The sequence below is a fragment of the Podarcis raffonei genome, chromosome 5 (assembly GCF_027172205.1).
Source record: "Podarcis raffonei isolate rPodRaf1 chromosome 5, rPodRaf1.pri, whole genome shotgun sequence".
Taxonomy (NCBI): Eukaryota; Metazoa; Chordata; class Lepidosauria; order Squamata; family Lacertidae; genus Podarcis; species Podarcis raffonei.
Window position 1 is genome coordinate 98,500,835 of NC_070606.1, and position 20,129 is coordinate 98,520,963.

A 20,129-nucleotide genomic window follows, 5' to 3' on the forward strand; every position below is an offset into this window, starting at 1 on the left:
TGCCCATCGTACCTGCTGGCAGGTGTTGATGGGAGCTGCAAGTAGAAGCACCTGAAGGGCGAAAGGCTCCCTGCTTCTGCATTAAACTGTACAGGTGATATGACTGGGAAAGGGGGGGCACCCTGAGTTCCTTGGAAGGCAGGGCAGGAAGCGCATTTGATTAATTAGAAACTGCAACAACAACAATAAGTGCTTGAGACAAGAGGGAACAAGAGAAGTTAAGAGCACAGCCAGATTGAGACACGTCAGGCAGACAATGACCCGAAGCACATTATATAATCGAGAACTGATACACCGGGCAGATTAATCACCAGGACTCTTGTGCGCCTCCTGCTCATCTCTGCACCTGCGCGGCTCCCACCAGTTCCGAATAGGCTCAAAACTGGGGTTCCTGGCAGAGGGGGCCCTGAAAAAGGCCGGGGCTCTTGCAGATTATACCCACTAACTGGCAGGCCTGGTTAAAAGAAGTTTTCATAGAATCACAGAATTGTCAGAAGGGATCCCGGTGGTCATCCAGCCCAACCCTCTGCAATGCAGGAATCTCAGCTAAAGCATACATGGCAGATAGCCATCCAAGCTCTGCTTAAAAACCTCCAATGGATGAGTTCCCACCATCTTGCAAGGGAGTCCGTTCCACTCTCAAACGGCTCTTGCAGTCAGAAAGATCTTGCTAATGTTTAATGTCTGAATCTTCTTTCTTGTAACTTGAAGCCATGGGTTCGAGTCCTACCTTTCGGAGCAGGAGAAAACAAGCTTTCCCCATCTTCCATTTGACAGCTCTTGAGATATGTGAATATGGCTCTCCTATCTCCTCTCAGTCTCCTCTTTTCCAGGCTAAACATACCCATTTCCTTCAACCGTTCCTCATCAGGCTTGCTTTCCAGACCCCTGATCATCTTGGCCGCCCTCCTCTGCACACCTTCCTCTTTGTCGATATCCTCCTTAAATTGTGCTGCCCAGAACGGGAAACAGGACTCCAGGTGAGGTCTGACCAAGGCAGAATTTGGTGAGGCTCTGGGGTTTGTGTGAGAGAGGTGGACGGATCATGGTTCGGTGATAGAGTAGGCCCCATCTCTAGAATTGGCACGGGGAGCTGGGAAAGACCCCCTGCCTGAACCCCTGGAGAGATACTGCCAGTCAGGGTTGGCCATACTGAGCCAGATGGACCCAACAGGCTTTATATATTCAATTCCCTGCATCTCCAATTAAAGGGTGTTTGTGTTTGGAGACAAAACGAGGCAAGATGACTTCAGCGGCAAGATGACCAAGGCTGAACCATGGTTTTTTTTAAGCCTTAATGTGCTTAAACCTCGGACTCCTGAACTCTTTGCACCCATCTGTCATCCTCTGGCAGGGCTGCAAGGAAATCAGAAACCATCCCTTTCACTTTCCAACCAGGCCTGGGTGGAATGAGCAAGCCAGGATCATTATTCCTGCGGGGTTGGGCTAGATCAGGGGTCGGCAGCCTAAGGCCCATGGGCCACAAGCGGCCCACGGGCGTCGTTTAACCGGCCCCCGAGCCACCCCCAAACCGAGCTGCCTACTTGGCGAGTCCCCGTGCGTTGCACTAAACCGGCGCAGCCTGGCACAGGGACTTGCTTCCGCTGGTGCTGGAAATCGCATCTGCGCAGACGTTGGAAATCGCGGGAGTGCGCACGATCCGGCGCACGGAGGGTTCTCCGCTGGAGTGAACCAGCCCAGGCGAGGTAAACCTTGCCGACCCTTGGCCTAGATGACCCCCTGGGGTCCCTCTACAATTAATAATAATAATAATAATAATAATAATAATAATAATAATAATAATAATTTATTACCCCGCCCATCTGGCTGAGTTTCCACAGCCACTCTGGGCTGCTTCCAATCGAGTGCTAAAAACAATACAGCATTAAATATTAAAAACTTCCCTAAACAGGGCTGCCTTCAGATGTCTTTTAAAGAGAAGATAGCTGCTTATTCTATGATTCTATCAACCACAGTTCGACCCCGGCTTATTCCGAACCAATCAGAGCATAAACTAGGCAAAGTTTCCAAGGGGGACTCTGGTTAGCCAAAAAGCAAAAGCTCTCCCATCGTGCCACCCCCAAGGCTCAGCCAAGTACTGAATGCAAAAGAAGTGATGTATCTGCTCTTAAAGCGACGCGGGTAGCGCTGTGGTCTAAACCACAGAGCCTAGGACTTGCTGATCAGAAGGTTGGCGGTTCGAATCCCTGTGATGGGGTGAGCTCCCGTTGCTCTGTCCCTGCTCCTGACAACCTAGCAGTTTGAAAGCATGTCAAAGTGCAAGTAGATAAATAGGTACCGCTCTGGCGGGAAGGTAAACGGCGTTTCCGTGCGCTGCTCTGGTTCGCCAGAAGCGGCTTAGTCATGCTGGCCACATGACCCGGAAGCTGTACGCCGGCTCCCTCAGCCAGTAAAGCGAGATGAGCGCTGCAACCCCAGAGTCGGCCACGACTGGACCTAATGGTCAGGGGTCCCTTTACACTTTACCTTATCTGCTCTTAAGGGCAGCCAAAGAGCAGACGGCAGACTGAGGTCTGCTCCAGGGGTCGCAAACCAACGGGAAACTCTGGACAAGACTGGCCAAAATTAAGCAACAGGCACGTGAGCTTCCTAGCAGATTCTGCACCAGGTCAGTTAATGGAAGAGGATCTGCCCATAGTTATTTTCCCCAATTCAAACAGTCTTAAGCCAACTCTTGCCTGCAGTTGCTGCGCAGGCGAGCAGGAGACCAGGGCAGGGTGCAAATGGGCATGTGCAGTTCGCGCTTCCTAGAGCTGCAACTCAGTGCGCTGGGCAGCTGCCTTGCATGCAGAAGATCCCAGGTTCAGTCCCCGATGGTGTCTCCAGGTCGGGTTGAGAAAGAAACCTGGAGAACTGCTGTCAGTCTGTGCGGGCAATACTGGCCTATGGTCTGACACAGCATAAGGCAGCTTCCTATGTCTTAAACCAACAACATGCAAAGGAAGTCCACTTAAAAGAAAAAAACAAAGCGTTCAAAGATCCGACTCGCATTTGAATCAGAGAATTGCAGAGTTGGAAGGGGTCCCCCAAAGGTCATCCAGTCCAACCTGCTGGAATGCAGGAATCTCAGCATTTGGTTTGAGCGTCACAAATTAGTTCTCCATTTCCCCGCCGCCCGAGCAATGGGTTGGGGTAACAAACAGATAGGTTGAGCCAAGGCAGGGCTGGCACCAACAAAGCGGCACGGCGGAACTTGAACCCGCAACCCCAGCTTCCAAAGCAGAGCAACGTCCACCAGCAAAGCGACGGCTGGCAAACCGGCAGCAAAGCCTTGTGCATGTGCAGCCCCTTGTGAACATGAGGAGAGGCTGGCCAAAGCAGGGCAGCCCATCTCCTCCAGAAGGCCTGTTCTCAAAGGGGGCAACCGGACGCCCCGATGGGAAACCCCAAAGCAGGACCCGAGTGCGAGAGCAGCAGCTCTCACTGCCTCTGGCAGTGGACTGCAGTTCCACCCACCCACCGGCCTCAGTTTCCCCTCCCTGTCAGAAGCATCACCTGTGCGGGGTCTCCCCGAGGGGAATCCACGCCGGATCCTCAGGCGAGCCTCCCAGCCGGCAGGGAAGCCCGAATCTCTCTCACCACCGCGTCCCGAGTGTGAGAGAGAGGCAGGGAGGAAGGGCTGTTTATGTGCTCAGCCTTGTCATTCAGCAGGGCCGTGACGTAATGCTCTGCGCTACGCCCTCGTCGCTGGCTCTGGTTGCCAGCCAACTCCCTGCAATTAAGGCTGCCCAGCCCAGGAGCAAGAGTCACGGAGAGGCAGGCGGCAGCGAAAGCCGGTCCCTGGAGACACACCGTCCCGCCCTGGCCCACGGCCGCTGAATAGAGGGGGGACGGACCCAGCCTGCAGCTGGGCAACAGAGCCAGCCGTAGAGGGGCAGGAAAGGGGTCTTCAGGGATGGGCCCAACCTCTGTGTTTCGTCCTTCCGCTGGCATTCCGTGGCCAGCCGGGTGTCCTCCACAAAATGGTAGAGTTGGGAGGGAGCCCCCCAAAGATCATCCAGTTCAACCTGCTAGAATGCAGCAATCACAGCTAAAGAATTCCCGGCAACCTCTGCTTAAAAACCTCCGAGGAAGGAGAGTCTACCAGCTTCTGATTCCATTCTCCTATCGAACAACTCTTGCTGTCAGAAAGTTCTTCCCGATGTTTAGTCAGAATCTCCTTTAACTTGAAGCCACGGGTTCGAGTCCTACCCTCTGGAGCAGGAGGAAACAAGCTTGTTCCCTTTTCCATGAGGTATCTGAAGATGGCTCTCGTATCTCCTCTCAGTCTCCTCTTTCCCAGGCTAAACACGCCCAGCTCCTTCAACCGTTCCTCATCAGGCTTGGTTTCCAGACCCTTGATCGTCTTGGTCGCCCTCCTCTGCACACCTTCCAGCTTGTCAACATCCTCCTTAAACTGTGGCGCCCAGAACTGGGCACGGGACTCTAGGTGGGCGTCTGAGCGAGGCAGATGTGCTGGACCACAAATCCCATCAGCGGGGGCTGATGGGAGGGGCAGACCAAGAGCATCTCCTCCAGTTGGCAGAGGGGGCAGCCTTAGCAGCTTGCCAAACCCTGGGGGAGAAAGAGACCCATTCCTCGTCCTGCCCCCCGATATCCTTGCCACTGAATCACAGAACAGCAGAGTTGGAAGGGAACCCTAGAGTCATCTAGTCGAACCCCTGGCAATGCAGGAATCAATCTGGAGATGCCAGGACTGGTACACACAGCGAGGGCAGGAGAATGGAAATCTGATGGGCCCCTCCCAAAAAACCTTAGCCCACTCCCCTCAAATCCAAATACATTAAAAGCCCCCCCCTCTCTCTTGCATAGTATTTCTACAACTCTCTCATTGTCCTTTTCTCTAAAAATCCTTTTCTTACAATGGCCAACCAGGTGCCCGTCGGACGCCCACCTCCAGGGCCCCCTGGCATCCAGATGGATAGGGGTGCCCCCTTCGCGCCTTCCTGCTTCTCCTCATGCCAGGCTGCTGCCACCCTGGGCAGGAGAATCGCCTCTTTCGGAAAACCCTTCTGCGGTTGCCAGGTCTTCTGGGGAAACCGTCCCAGGGTAGCTAGCCAGCCAGCCAGCCAGCCAGCCAGCCGGTGCCGTCTCCTCTACGGGCATGAGGATCAGGTGAGCGTGGGTGGCAGGGAGCGGCAGCCAGAGCGGGGGCGTGCGAGAGAACGTGGCTCGCCGAGCACTGGAGGGTACGCAAGCCAAGGCAGAAATCACACTCCGGGGAAAGGAGTGACTCAGAGAGGGGCCCTGGCAAGGGAGGCCGGTCGCTCCAGAGCCCGGGCGGCACTGCTTTGGCATGGCATGCAGGCTGGCAAAGGGCAGGGCACTGCCACAGACTCGTAGGGTTGGGAGGGACCCCATGGGGTCATCTAGTCCAGCCCGCTGCAATGCAGGGATCACGGGTGAAGAACCCCTGGCAGATGTCCTCCCAGTCTCTGTTAAATGCCTCCGAGGAACCCCACACTGAATAATCCCAGCCACGCTGAGCTTGAGCAGACGAAGCCTTTCTGAGCATCCCGCCCACAAAGCTTTATGTATTAATTCATTCTATTTATTCCATAAAATTATGCACCACTTGATTGTAAATCAACACATACACACAGCTCAAAGCTGTCTATGAAAAAAGATAATGCAGTAAGATGACCCATGTGAAAAAGTTAACAGCAATATGTCAGGCTTTTGAAAAGTTAAAGCAACACTAGACTAGTAAAGGTAAAGGGACCCCTGACCATTAGGTCCAGTCGCGGACGACTCTGGGGTTGCAGCGCTCATCTCGCTTTACTGGCCGAGGGAGCCGGCGTGCAGCTTCCGGGTCATGTGGCCAGCATGACGAAGCCGCTTCTGGCGAACCAGAGCAGCGTATGGAAATGCCATTTACCTTCCCACCGGAGTGGTACCTATTAATCTACTTGCACTTTGACGTGCTTTCGAACTGCTAGGTTGGCAGGAGCAGGGACCGAGCAACGGGAGCCCACCCCGTCGCGGGGATTCGAACCGCCAACCTTCTGGTTTAACCCACATTACCACCTGCGTCCCTAACACTAGACTAAAAACCTATTTAAACTCGCACACAGTTTCTAAGCATCTGGGTCTGCCAGGATCCCAGCCCCTGACTCCAAGGGGGAGCAGAAAGAACTCCCAGCTAAGTTAAGCAGAAACCAAATGTAACTGGATGCTATGCCCGCTACATTCCCCCTCCTTCCCAAAGCACAGCCCCTTTAGATTCCTGAGCCCATCCTTCACATTTTATGATGATCCAGGGCAATTTCAATCAGAGGAGCTTTTGCTGCTGTTTGACAATCTGTTTGCGCTTGCCCTCAAAGTCACCTATTCTGAAAATCGGGCGGGGACGACTGTGGCAAAGCAACTTGGCCAAGACAAAACAGCGAGCCAATGCTCTGGTCAGACTCTCTCTTCCCAGGGACTCTCTGGCAGGTGGGATCCCAGAATCTTAAGAGTTGGAAGGGACCCCCAAAAATCATCTAGTCCAACCCCCCTGCGATGCGGGACACTTTCTGTGCAACGTGAGATTCGAACCCACAATCCTGAGATCAAGAGTCTCGCGCGAGACCGACTGAGCTATCCCGCAACAACCTCCGGAAACAGCCTTTGCAAAGCAGGTGATTTGGGCAACCGTCTTGCAGAATAAGTTGTGTTTCTCGGTAGAAGCGCATAGGGCCGCACTGCCTTCGGTGCATTAGGTTTCTTAGGTGAGGTCAGAATTTGCCCACCTGGGTCCCTCTCGAAGTTTGCCCAGTCCTCCCCTTGCCCCACGCTACCTGCCCTCGATGACCGTGATGATGTCGTTCATCTGGATGTGGAGCTTGTCCGGCTCGTCGAAATCTTGCAGCGCCCGCATATCCGTGGGCTGCGCCTGGAGGAGGAAAGCAGGGGAGACGTGAAGGCTCCGCAAAGAGACCACCCAGCTAAAAGCTTGCAGATCTGCAGGGAGGGAAACTGCCCTGGCCCCCAGCCAAAGACGAGGACCTGAGGGACCCGAGTTCGAATCTCCACTTAGCTGCCGATGAGCTCACTGCAACAGTCACAGTTTCTCAGCCCAAACCGACCTCGCAAGGCAGTTGTGAGGATAAAACTAGGCTGAGAACCACGCATGCTATCTTGGGGAGAGGTGAGATAAAGATGTGAAAATACAAAATGCAATACAAGTGGTACCTTGGTTCCCAAACGTGGAAAACCCGGAAGTAAGTGTTGCGGTTTGTGAACGTTTTTTTGGAAGCTGAACATCCAGTGTGGCTGTCAGCTATTGTTTCCAGGGCGCCTGCACCAACCGGAAGCTGCACCTTGGTTTTCGAACATTTCGGAAGTCAAACGGACCTCCGGAATGGATTAGGTTTGGTGCTTTTGTTTTTGCTATTTATTTTGCGTTTTTGTTTTTGAGGCTTTTTTGGTTAATTTGTTTTTGTGGCTGTGTGGATTGATTGATTGACTGTGTGTGATTGATTGACTGCGGAAATGGATAAAAGCCCTCCATCCAAACAATAACTATCATCAGTGCAGGTGAGAAAGAAAAGAATTTTTTTATTTTTATCATCTACAATACTGTCTTATTTGTTTTATAGTACAGTACATTGACTATTGCTTTCATTTTATGGATCAATGGTCTCGTTAGATAGTAAAATTCATGTTAAATTGATGTTTTAGAGGTTGTTTTTAAAAGTCTGGAACAGATTAGCCTGTTTTGCATTACTTTCTATGGGAAAGGGCACCTCGGTTTTAGAACGGACTTCCGGAATGGATTAAGTTTGAGAACCAAGATACCACTGTAAAATAAAATAAAACCTGTGGCTGTTGCCTCTCTCTCTCTCACTAGGTGGCAGCACTGAGGACACCCAAATAAGAGATGCCTCCATGGGTTTCTGAGTCATAGAATCATAGAACTGTAGAGTTGGGAGGGACCCCAGTGGTCATCTAGCCCAACCCCTGCAATGCAGGAACCCCTAAACAATCCTTGCCAGTAGGCCACCCAACCTCTGCTTAGAAAGCTCCAAGGAAGGAGAAGCCACAGCCTTCTTTCTGAGGAGGTCCATTCTGCTATCGAACAGCGCTTAATGCCAGAAAGATCTTCCTGATATTTAATCGGAATCTCCTTCCTTGTAACTTGAAGCCATTGGTTTGGGGCCAACCCCCTGCAGCAGCAGAAAACTAGTTTGCTTGCTTACATCCAAGGTTGCCCACTCCCCATGGATTTCCCCCTAAATTGATTTTGAATTCTGAATTTATTGCTATTCGCGTTTTATACCGTATTTCATGCTGTTTTTGGTTGTATCAATTGAGTGTTTTAAATCTGTTGTTAGCCGCCCTGAGCCCGGTTTTCTGAACCGGGAAGGGCGGGGTACAGTGGTACCTCAGGTTACATACGCTTCAGGTTACAGACTCTGCTAACCCAGAAATAGTGCTTCAGGTTAAGAACTTTGCTTCAGGTTGAGAACAGAAATCAGGCTCCGGCGGCGCGGCAGCAGCAGGAGGCCCCATTAGCTAAAGTGGTGCTTCAGGTTAAGAACAGCTTCAGGTTAAGTACGGACCTCCGGAATGAGGTACCACTGTATAAATATATTATTATTATTATTATTATTATTATTATTATTATTATTATTATTATTATTCCTCCACACATGATTTAGTTTGGGCGCACAGGTTAACACTGATTTTCCCAGCTGTTATTATTTTGTATTCCTCCCCCCCCAAAAACCCCCTCAAAACACCTCTCGCAAATACCTCCAGGAGGAAGTCACGCAGGGCCACAAATGTGGGTCTGTCTTCCGGCTTGTGTGCCCAGCATTGCAGCATGACGTTGTAGATGTCCTGGGGACAGTCTTCTGGCCGCGGCAAACGCTCTCCCTCCTTGTCGATCTTGTGCAAAATCTAGGCAAAGGAAACAGGGCTCAGGAGAGCAAGCCGGAACCAGCCCACTGGCAAGCCTCCTTGATGAGGACTAGGAGCTTGGTGGCAACGCAGAGAGCGATGCAGGAGGTCCAGCGCACATCATTTAAAAACAACAGCACCCTCTCATTTGTGAGGATTTCAGCTCTCTTCTCATGAGGTAAGGTGAGGCACCGTGCAGACCAGGCCTCTGCAATCGTACCTGACTGCCGTTTAGGCCAATCCAAGGCTCCTGTCCGTAGGTGAACATCTCCCACAACGTCACGCCGAACATCCAGGTGTCGCTGGCGTGAGAGAAGGTGCGGGTCTTCAGGCTCTCAGGGGCGCACCTGGATTTGCAGGTGAGCAGGAGGAAAGAGAGAGATGCATCAGTGCAATTTTATAATGAAATGATTTCAGAATGTTGTATTTATTTTATTGTTGTTAGCCACTCTGAGCCCGGCTTTGGCTGGGGAGGACGGGATATAAATAAATTATTATTATTATTATTATTATTATTATTATTATTATTATTATTATTTGTTTTGTTTTTTTTATAAAATATTTATGGAAGTTTTACAAAAACATAGGTTTGCAAAATACATAAAGAAAAAAAGAAAACATAGGAAAAGAAAAAGATAACAAGAGAAAACATACAAAAATACATAAAAAAGAAAAATGAAAAAGAAGAATACAAAATACAAAAAACGAATAGATAAAAAAGAGTTAAAAACAAATCCATTTTTTGTAACTTTAAACTCATTAGCTTGTTTCCTTGACCTCCTCACACCTCCCCTTTTTGTATTCCCATTTAAATAATCAAATCAGCAAATCCTTACCCTCTTTCGTTTATCTTAACTCTATATCTTAACATATTATAACTCTATATTTTCATCCATTATCAATTCATTTTTTCATATTCTCATTAACTTTGTTGCTAATGTCACTTATTTTCAATCCAACATCATTTTTAACATTCATTAATTTTACAGTGTTTTCGCAAATAGTCTTTAAATTTCTTCCAATCTTCTTCCACCAACTCTTCTCCCAGGTCTCGGATTCTGTCAGTCATTTCCGCTAATTCCATATAGTCCATCACCTTCATCTGCCACTCTTCCAGGGTGGGTAAATCTTGTGTCTTCCAATACTTTGCAATGAGTATTCTTGCTGCTGTTGTTGCATACATGAAGAAAGTTCTATCCTTCTTCGGCACCAATTGGCCGACTATGCCCAGGAGAAAGGCCTCTGGTTTCTTCAGGAAGGTATATTTAAATACCTTTTTCATTTCGTTATAGATCATCTCCCAGAAAGCCTTAATCCTTGGGCACGTCCACCAAAGGTGAAAGAATGTACCTTCAGTCTCTTTACATTTCCAGCATTTATTATCAGGCAAATGATATATTTTTGCAAGCTTGACTGGTGTCATGTACCACCTGTATATCATTTTCATAATATTCTCTCTTAAGGCATTACATGCCGTAAATTTCATATTTCATTATTATTATTATTTGAAGGGGGGCAGGTATAACTGCAATTCAAAACAATGTGGGTGGAGAATGAGACGGGTTGGTTAGCCCCAAGATGGAAAACGAGCGAGGTCTCAGCTAAAGAAGAATAGCAACTTAAGCTGACAGAACATGCACAGCTTGCAGAAAAAGCTTGCAGAAAAAGTGAACAAGAAGAACATAGGTTTAAAGAAGATTTGAAAATGTTTACTGAATATATGGGAAATAATTGTGTACACTTCAAAATGTTGGCAGCATTAAGAAATATTCAACAGTGTAAATAAGTTTTGATGGATGCAATAATGGAATACTGACTGGTTTAGTTTTTGTAAAATATGCAGGGATCTGTGATATGCAAAATGAACTATGGAAAGAGAAGAAGGGAAGTCGTTGATATTTTAAGGATGTTTAAATGAGTATTTTGAATGGTAAAACAGAAAATTGAATAAAAATTATATACAAAAAGGGAGAGAATGAGATGGGTTGTGTTCAGCTAGGGACACTCCTAAGAATGCAAGAACAGCATCAGACCAGTGGCCCATATAGTATGGCAATCTCACAGGTAAACTGGAACATGAGATGCAAAGACACTCTTTGGGTCACCCTCCTCAGGACAGCAGAGGGACCAGGGGCTCCCCAAAAAACATTTTCAATGAAATATTTTTGCTGCTAATTCAGCCTGGCTTCATTTTCCTTTCTGTATATAATTTTATTAAATTTAAATTTTCTGTTTTACAATTTAGAATATTCATTTAAACAACCTTAAAACGTCAATGACTTCCCTTCTTCTCTTTCCATGGTTCATTTTGCATATCATAAATCCCTGCATATTTCACATTAACTATACCATTCAGTATTCCATTATTACATCCACCAAAACTTATTTACAGTGTTGAATATTTCTTAACGCTGCCAAGTGTACACAATTTTCACCCATATAATCAATAAAGATTTTCCAATCTTCTCTAAACGTATGGTCTTCTTGTTCTCTTATTCTATATGTTAAGTCCACAAGCTTCGCATATTCCATTAGTTTAAGCTGCCATTTTTCTTCAGTTGGGACCTCACTCGTTTTCCAATTTGGGGCTAACAAAACACGGGCCATAGTAGCGGCATACATAAATAACTTTTCCTGACACCTGGGAATTTCCATCTGACTTATTCCCAACAAAAAAGGACTCTGTTTTTGTTTTTTTTGGAAAGTACTTTTAAACATTTTTTCAATTCATTATGGATTCCTTTCTGGGTTTTGTGTTGCGTGTTTGTGTGTGTGTTGCATTCCTCGATTGTATCCTGCCATTTTTAGCCCGAGTTTCTGCTAAGCCAGTCTTTTAAAAAAAATAATAATAAAAATTATACCCCGCCCTTCCCAGTTCAGAAAACCGGGCTCAGGGAGACTAACAACAAATTTAAAACACTTAATTGATGTTGCAAAAAACAGCATAAAATACGGTATAAAACATGAATAACAATAAAATCAAAAATCAATTTAGGAGAAAATCTATCCAATAAACATTAGATGATCACCAGGGCTAGCTGGCTAAATTAGTCCTATTTGGGCCAGCGAGGAGACCAGGGGAGAATTAGCTGTGGGATCCCAGAGCGGGGAATCTTCATAAAAGGGGGAGAGGGAAGGAAGGGGATTAAAAGATCAGGCTAAGTTCAAATTGAAAGCCAGGCAGAATAGCTCTGTCTTACAGGCCCTGCGGAAGGAAGTTAAATCCTGCAGGGCCCTGGTCTCCTGGGACACAGCATTCCACCAGATCGGAGCCACCACTGAGAAGGCCCTGGCCCTGGTGGAGGATAATCTGACTTCCTTAGGGCCCGGGACCTCTAAACTATGGTTATTCATGGACCTTAAGGTCCTCTGTGGGGCAGACCAGGAGAGGCGGTCCCGTAAATACAAGGGCCCTAAGCCACAAAGGCCTTTAAAGGTCAAAGCCTTGATGGGGCGCAGGTGACTCACCAGGCAAAGGGCACCTTTCGATGCTCCTGCATGACATAGTGGTCGTCGTTCTTGGGCAAAGCCCTCATGAGCCCGAAGTCTCCAATCTTGACCAGGTCGTTGGTGGCCAGCAGGATGTTGCGGGCAGCCAGGTCCCGGTGGATGAAGCGCTTGGACTCCAGGTAAGCCATGCCGCGGGCGATCTGGATGGCATACTGGCAGAGGGTGGCGATGAGGAAGTGGCCCTGGTTCTTGCGCAGCCGGTCCAGCAGGGAGCCCAGAGGGGCCAGCTCCGTGACCTTGGAGGCAGGACAGAAAGACGTCACGCACAGCGGAGGCCGGGACCCTCGACTCGGGGTTGGCGATAGGGCCGCTGCCCGGTTACAGAGACCGGAACTGATTCATAGAACGGCAGAGTTGGGATGGGACCCCGAAAGCTCATCAAGTCCAACCCCGCAGGAATTACGCTGAGTGAGTTAGAGGATGGTGCTGTTAATGGCCATGTGTTCAGTCCCCCCCTGCACTGAAATGGGTTGGACTAGATGATCCCCCAGGTCCCTTCCGACTAATTACAGTGGTGCCCCGCAAGACGAACGCCTCGCAAGACGGAAAACCCGCTAGACGAAAGGGTTTTCCGTTTTGGAGGCGCTTCGCAAAACGAATTTCCCTATGGGCTTGCTTCGCAAGACGAAAAAGTCTTGCGAGTTCCTTCGGTTTTTTCCCCCTTCCCCCCCTTTTCCTAAGCCGCTAAGCCGCTTATCAGCTGATCCGCTGATAAGCCGCTTAACAGCTGATTGCTAAAAGCCGCTAAACCGCTAATAGCGCTAATCTGCTAAGCTGTCAATGGGCTTGCTTAGCAAGACGAAAAAACCGCTATACGAAGAGCCTCGCGGAACGAATTAATTTCGTCTTGTGAGGCACCACTGTAATTAATTAATTAATTAATTTGCCACCCATCTGACTGGATTGCCAGTCTGGGCGGCTTCCAACAAAATATTCCAACACCAAAAAACCCCCTCAAACGTTTCTATGTGTTATGTACTGAGTTGAATAGGATCCAAAATGCAGCAGTCTGGTTGGTCCTAAAACAATAGGATTCAGAATGCAGCAGTCTGATTGGTCCTAAAACAATAGGATCCAGAATGCAGCAGTCTGATTGGTCCTAGAACAATAGGATTCAGAATGCAGCAGTCTGATTGGTCCTAGAACAATAGGATTCAGAATGCAGCAGTCTGATTGGTCCTAGAACAATAGGATTCAGAATGCAGCAGTCTGATTGGTCCTAGAACAATAGGATTCAGAATGCAGCAGTCTGATTGGTCCTAGAACAATAGGATTCAGAATGCAGCAGTCTGATTCGTCCTAAAACAATAGGATCTGGAATGCAGCAGTCTGATTGGTCCACAGGAGCCACCCAATCCAGCTCCAGGTGGAAGTGAATCCGCAACCTGATTGACCTACAGAAAAATCCCGCAATTAGCCAATCACTTGGGGCACATTGTGTAAATAATGTATATAAAGCAGACATTCTGAGGGAACTTCCATTCCCCCTCACCACTATGAGCTGAATAAAGAGCCTGAAATCCACTCTCGACTCCGATTATATTTCAGAAATAAACCACTATCTGACTTTTAGAAGACATCTTTTTAATGTCTGATGTTTTATAGTGTTTTTAATATTCTGTTGAGAGCTGCCCAGAGTGGCTGGGGAAACCCAGCCAGATGGGTAGGGTATAAATGATAAATTATTATTATTATCCACCACCAGCCCCAGCCCCAAACATCGCTTTTCCCTCTGTGGCTGGAGCCCAGAAGCGGCGTCTGTCCTCAGCCTCTCCAGAAGGGAGCCTGGTCCTCACCATCTTCATGGGGTTGGAGAGCACCACGCCGTAGAGGCGGATGAGGTTCAGGTGGTCTAAGGAGTGCATGGCGTTGACCTCGCGGATGAAGTCGTCCAGGGCTTCCGGTTGGCTCAGCACGTCCGTCTTGAGGCATTTGACAGCCACGTTCAACTGGCGGAAGAAGCAAGAGAGGGCAGTGCCAGGTTAAGCTTTGGGCATACAGGTTGCAGCGCAATCTTTAACCCAGAGGGCGGCCAGCACGGTTGTTGCGGATGACGTTAGAAGAAGAACCAATTGTTAATTTGCTGGAAGCCACCAAGCGAGGCTGAAGTTGCGCCGCTCCAACCTTGCAAAACCTACATAAACGTTCTGTTCGGTTGGCAGCTGGTGCCAGGATTCTATTGGCTAGATAAACCCACAGGTGCATCAAACCCCAATATTTACCCAATGGTAAAAAGGTAAAGGACCCCTGGATGGCTAAGTCCAGTCAAAGGCGACTATAGGGTTGTGGGACTGCCTCTCCTGGTCTGCCCCACAGAGGACCTTAAGGTCCATGAATAACCATAGTTTAGAGGTCCCGGGCCCTAAGGAAGTCACACTATCCTCCACCAGGGCCAGGGCCTTTTCAGTGATGGCTCCGACCTGGTGGAATGCTCTGTCCCATGAGACTAGGGCCCTGCAGGATTTAACCTTTCGTCAGGCCTGTAAGACAGAGCTATTCCGCCTGGCCTTAAATTTGAATTCAGCCTGATCTTTTATTTCCCTTCTCTTTCCTCCCTCTCCCCTTTTATGAAGATTACCTGCTCTGAGACCCGACAGCTAATTCTCCCCTGGCCTCCTCGCTGGCCCATGTAGGACCAATTCAGCCAGCTAGTCCAGGGGATTATCTAATTGATTTTTGAATTTTATAGTTAGTCATGTTTTTATATTGTATTTTATGCTGCTTTTACAATTAGGTGTTTTAAATTTGTCGTTAGCTGCCCTGAGCCCGGTTTTCTGAACCGGGAAGGGTGGGGTATAAATGAAATTTTATTATGATTATGATTATGATCATCTTGCTTTCAGGCTGAGGGAGCTGGCGAAAGTCAGAGACAGCTTTCCGGGTTATGTGGCCAGCAGGATTAAACCGCTTCTGGCGCAACGGGACACTGTGACGGAAACCAGAGCGCACGGAAACGCCGTTTACCTTCCCTATTTATCTACTTGCACTTTGACGTGCTTTCAAACTGCTAGGTTGGCAGGAGCTGGGACAGAGCAACGGGAGCTCACCCCATCGCGGGGATTCGAACCGCCAACCTTCTGATCAGCAAGCCCAAGAAGTAGTTTAGTCCTGCTGGTCACATGACCTAGAAAGCTGTCTGTGGACAAACGCCGGCTCCCTTGGCCTAGAAAGCGAGATGAGTGCCACAGCCCCATAGTTTCCTTTGACTGGACTTAACCTGTCCAGAGGTCCTTTACTTATTTACCCAACAACACCATACAGTGGTGGGACGTGGGTGACGCTGTGGTCTAAACCACAGAGCCTAGGACTTGCCGATCAGAAGGTTGGCAGTTCGAATCCCCGCGACGGGGTGAGCTCCCGTTGCTCGGTCCTGCTCCTGCCAACCTAGCAGTTCAAAAGCACGTCAAAGTGCAAGTAGATAAATAGGTACCGCTCCGGCGGGAAGGTAAACAATGTTTCCATGCGCTACTCTGGTTAGCCAGAAGCGGCTTAGTCCTGATGGCCACATGACCCGGAAGCTGTACGCCGGCTCCCTCGGCCAATAAAGTGAGATGAGTGCCGCAACCCCAGAGTCGTCCACGACTGGACCTAAAGGTCAGGGGTCCCTTTTCCTTTTCCATACAGTGGTACCTCGAGTTAAGTACCTAATTCGTTCTGGAGGTCTGTTCTTAACCTGAAACTGTTCATAACCTGAAGCACCACTTTAGCTAATGGGGCCGCCTGCTGCCGCACAATTTCTGTTTTCATCCTGAAGCAAAGTTCTTAACCCGAGGTACTATTTCTGGGTTAGCGGAGTCTGTAACCTGAAGCGTATGTAACCCCAGGTACCACTGTACTGGCTAAACTCCCCCATCGCCTCCATTACTGCCAGCGCAGCAGGAAGCCAGAGGGAGGAACGCCTGGGGGAAGGTGGCCCCCTTACCAACTTGCTGGTGGGGGTGCACCACTCCCCTCGCCGCACCACCCCGAAGGAGCCGTCGCCCAGCTTCTCAAAGAGCATCAGGTCCTTTTCGCTGATCAGGCATGTCAAGGCCTGCTGCTGACCCTCTTCCAGGGGGGGCGAGGTGGACTGCTTGCCCAGGCCGCACTGCGCCAGGGGCTGGAAGTCTGAGTCAGGCCGCTTCCCGCTGAAGACCTGCGCGGAAGGAGAGAGGAATTATTTATCTGTATTGTAAAATTTCCCAGTAGTGATATATGGAAGTGAGAGCTGGACCATAAAGAAGGCTGATCACTAAAGAGTTGATGCTTTTGAATTCTGGTGCTGGAGGAGACTCTTGAGAGTCCCATGGACTGCAAGAAGATCCAACCTCTCCATTCTGAAGGAAATCAGCCCTGAGTGCTCACTTTAAGGACAGATCCTGAAGCTGAGGCTCCAAGTCTTTGGCCACCTCATGAGAAGAGAAGACTCCCTGGAAAAGAGCCTGATGTTGGGAAAGATGGAGGGCACAAGGAGAAGGGGACGACAGAGGACGAGATGGTTGGACAGTGTTCTCAAAGCTACCAGCATGAGTTTGACCAAACTGCGGGAGGCAGTGGAAGACAGGAGGGCCTGGCGTGCTCTGGTCCAGGGGGTCACGAAGAGTCGGACACGACTAAACAACTAAACAACAATTGTAAAATTTACACAGCGGCAAAGGGCTTTCCCTTAGGGTTTGCTTCTGAAGCCTTTCTCACAAACGAGTATAGCCGTGAGGCAGTGGAGGTTTAGGATCAGATTTTTCCTTCTCCTCTAATGCATTTCTTTAAAAAATTGCCATTATATTGGGGTGCCCTGGGATGCATTTTTAAGAAGGGCGAGATGCAACCGTCCGAAGTAAATTAAACAAAGGCATGTAAGGATCATTAACCACCTCGAGATAGAATCATAGAATCATAGAGTTGGAAGAGACCACAAGGGCCATCGAGTCCAACCCCCTGCCAAGCAGGAAACACCATCAGAGCACTCCTGACATATGGTTGTCAAGCCTCTGCTTAAAGACCTCCAAAGAAGGAGACTCCACCACACTCCTTGGCAGCAAATTCCACTGTCGAACAGCTCTTACTGTCAGGAAGTTCTTCCTAATGTTTAGGTGGAATCTTCTTTCTTGTAGTTTGGATCCATTGCTCCGTGTCCGCTTCTCTGGAGCAGCAGAAAACAACCTTTCTCCCTCCTCTATGTGACATCCTTTTATATATTTGAACATGGCTATCATATCACCCCTTAACCTCCTCTTCTCCAGGCTAAACATGCCCAGCTCCCTTAGCCGTTCCTCATAAGGCATCGTTTCCAGGCCTTTGACCATTTTGGTTGCCCTCCTCTGGACACGTTCCAGTTTGTCAGTGTCCTTCTTGAACTGTGGTGCCCAGAACTGGACACAGTACTCCAGGTGAGGTCTAACCAGAGCAGAATACAGTGGCACTATTACTTCCCTTGATCTAGATGCTATACTCCTATTGATGCAGCCCAGATACATTTTGTTTTTTTAAAAAACAAAGGGCAGACTATAAATAAATAAGAAAGATATAGACACGCACAGGGAGATGGACGAGGGTGATGGTAGCTGAGGGCCTGAGAAGACGGCCCTTTCCCCGTCTCCATAGGCTGAGCTTCACAGCATATTCCCAAACACTCCAACTTCCCAGGGACTGGTGAGCAAGAGAGAAGGCCTATTGGCCATGAGGTTTTGGGCAATAATAATAATAATAATAATATAATAATAATAATTTAAAGTTTGGTAGTTATTTTTCTCTTTGACATCTGGTGGGAGGGCGTTCCACAGGGCGGGCGCCACCACCAAGAAGGCCCTCTGCCTGGTTCCCTGTAGCTTTGCTTCTCGCAGCCAGGGAACCGCCAGAAGGCCCTCGGCGCTGGACCTCAGTGTCCGGGTGGGAGGGGCGGTTCTCTCATGATCCCCATCTCCCCGTAAAAAATCCAAGCGGGTTCTCATGGTGCCCAGGATTCGATCAGGGAACCGGCTCGCATGGGGCGCTGTAAAGAAGGGAAGCCAGAGGGCTCTGCCCGCAACAAATTCATTTTACTTTATTTACCAGCATTCATGTGCCACTTAATCACAGACAACCTCGGTTGCTTCAGCTGCTGTTAAGACACCAGGAGCTGCATGTTTGGCGACCACAGGATACTGGGAAACTGAGGCAACGGAGTGGCTGGAACTCTTAACAGAAGAGCTGCATGCTGCAACATTTTGCTGCAGTCCCAGTGGTACCTCTGAATACTCACTGTAGGGCCTGAAGGGAGACCTGGACAGGGTTATTGCCTCTATGTCTCGCTCAGGAGTTTCCTAGAAGCAGCTGTCTGGCTACTATAAGCAGCAGAAGGCTGGACCTCAAAGGGTCTCTGGCCTGATCCTGCTTTCATAAGGCATCCCAGGGGACGTGCCCCTTCAGATCCCCACCCTCTTCAGCAAAAGGAGGGCTTCTCGCTGCGATGATCTGCAAGCAGTTAAGAGCCTGGCTCCAAGCCAGCCATGAAGGTTAATTCAATACTCTCCTGATAATTACTGTGAATTCAATTTGCAGCCCTTGAGCTCACAGACATCACGGCCAATTGCAGCTATTTATCACTTCCACTTGCTGCTTGTACAGTGGGTCTGTGTGCATGCGGGGGGGCAGGGACCCCCCTTCCAACTGCAGCACCCTATGCAAACAGACGTTAATAACAGCAGAGTGGCAGAGTCGGTCCACCAGTAGCAACGCAGCCTGGCAATGAAAATTTGCTCCTGAGGAAGCCTCAGCCAGAAGGGGGTGCCAGAGGGACCAAAAGCACCAGGCTCCCATCTGACGGCTCAGCAGAAACGAAGGCGGTTAATTATTTTGAGCTTGCAACTAATCCTGTAAACTGCAATCGATTAGCCAAAGTGCCTTGGGAAATTAACCTTCCGAGGACAGAGGTCTGTATGGTGCATCTGTCCACAAGCGCAGTTTTTTTAATCTGCTCTTAATGCAGATTTCTTTCTTTGATTACTGGGGTTTTAAGTCCGGTTTCGCTTGCATTTTGTTCTTGCATTAGTTATTTATTTATTGCATTTATATCCCACCTTTTTCCTCCGAGGAGCTGAAGGTTTAACAGTCCTAGAATCACAGAACTGTAGAACTGGAAGGGATCCCCCCAAGATCATCTAGTCCAACCCGCTGGTCGCAGATCCCAAAGGTGACACAGCAGCCATCTTTGAATATCGGAAGGGCTGTCTCCCGCTCCTCATTTTAATCCCCTCATTGGTCCTGTGTGGCAGGTTAGGCTGAGAGGCGCCCAGAGTCACCATGGCCGAGTAGAGATTCAAACCCTGGACCCCCAGGTCCCTAGCCTGCTGCTCTAACCACTACTCCACACTGCTTTGTTGCACATTTTGTAAATATGCCGCCTTAGAGACCCCGTGGTGAACAGCTGGGTGTGCATCTTTTAAAGGAATGAATAAGCAAATAAACAGAGCATGGAGGCTGAAAAATCGGTAATGGGAGACTAGCAATGTGCCTCTAGTCAGTCCTTAAGAAACAACCATCCAGCGGGGATTTTAAAGACTGCTTTTAAAAAACTAAGTTTCTAGCCCTCTTGAGTACAGCTGCCCTTACTTTGCTCATCCAAGATTTCCGCTTGCACACAGCCTTCCTCCTCTTGACGGCTTCCCAGAGGCGCCTCTGACCTGTGAAAACAAAAGGCGAGGGTCAGTCAGTGTGGGGGGGTGGACTGGTCAGTTCCCAAAATATCCACACACACCACC

At 48.9% G+C, this 20,129-nt stretch overlaps 1 protein-coding gene across 6 annotated transcripts in view; it reads right to left on the bottom strand.

The window, feature by feature from the left end:
- TNK2 (tyrosine kinase non receptor 2) overlaps nt 1-20,129 on the bottom strand; it is a 99,061-nt gene that overhangs the window by 25,700 nt on the left and 53,232 nt on the right. For all 6 annotated transcript variants that reach the window (XM_053387326.1, XM_053387325.1, XM_053387327.1 and 3 more), the window contains 7 exons: nt 19,981-20,051; nt 16,337-16,549; nt 14,211-14,363; nt 12,373-12,650; nt 9,125-9,251; nt 8,758-8,904; nt 6,801-6,895 (listed from right to left, as the gene is read on the bottom strand). In XM_053387326.1, coding sequence (XP_053243301.1) covers nt 6,801-6,895; nt 8,758-8,904; nt 9,125-9,251; nt 12,373-12,650; nt 14,211-14,363; nt 16,337-16,549; nt 19,981-20,051 — 1,084 coding nt within the window. The remainder of the gene's footprint in view (nt 1-6,800; nt 6,896-8,757; nt 8,905-9,124; nt 9,252-12,372; nt 12,651-14,210; nt 14,364-16,336; nt 16,550-19,980; nt 20,052-20,129) is intronic.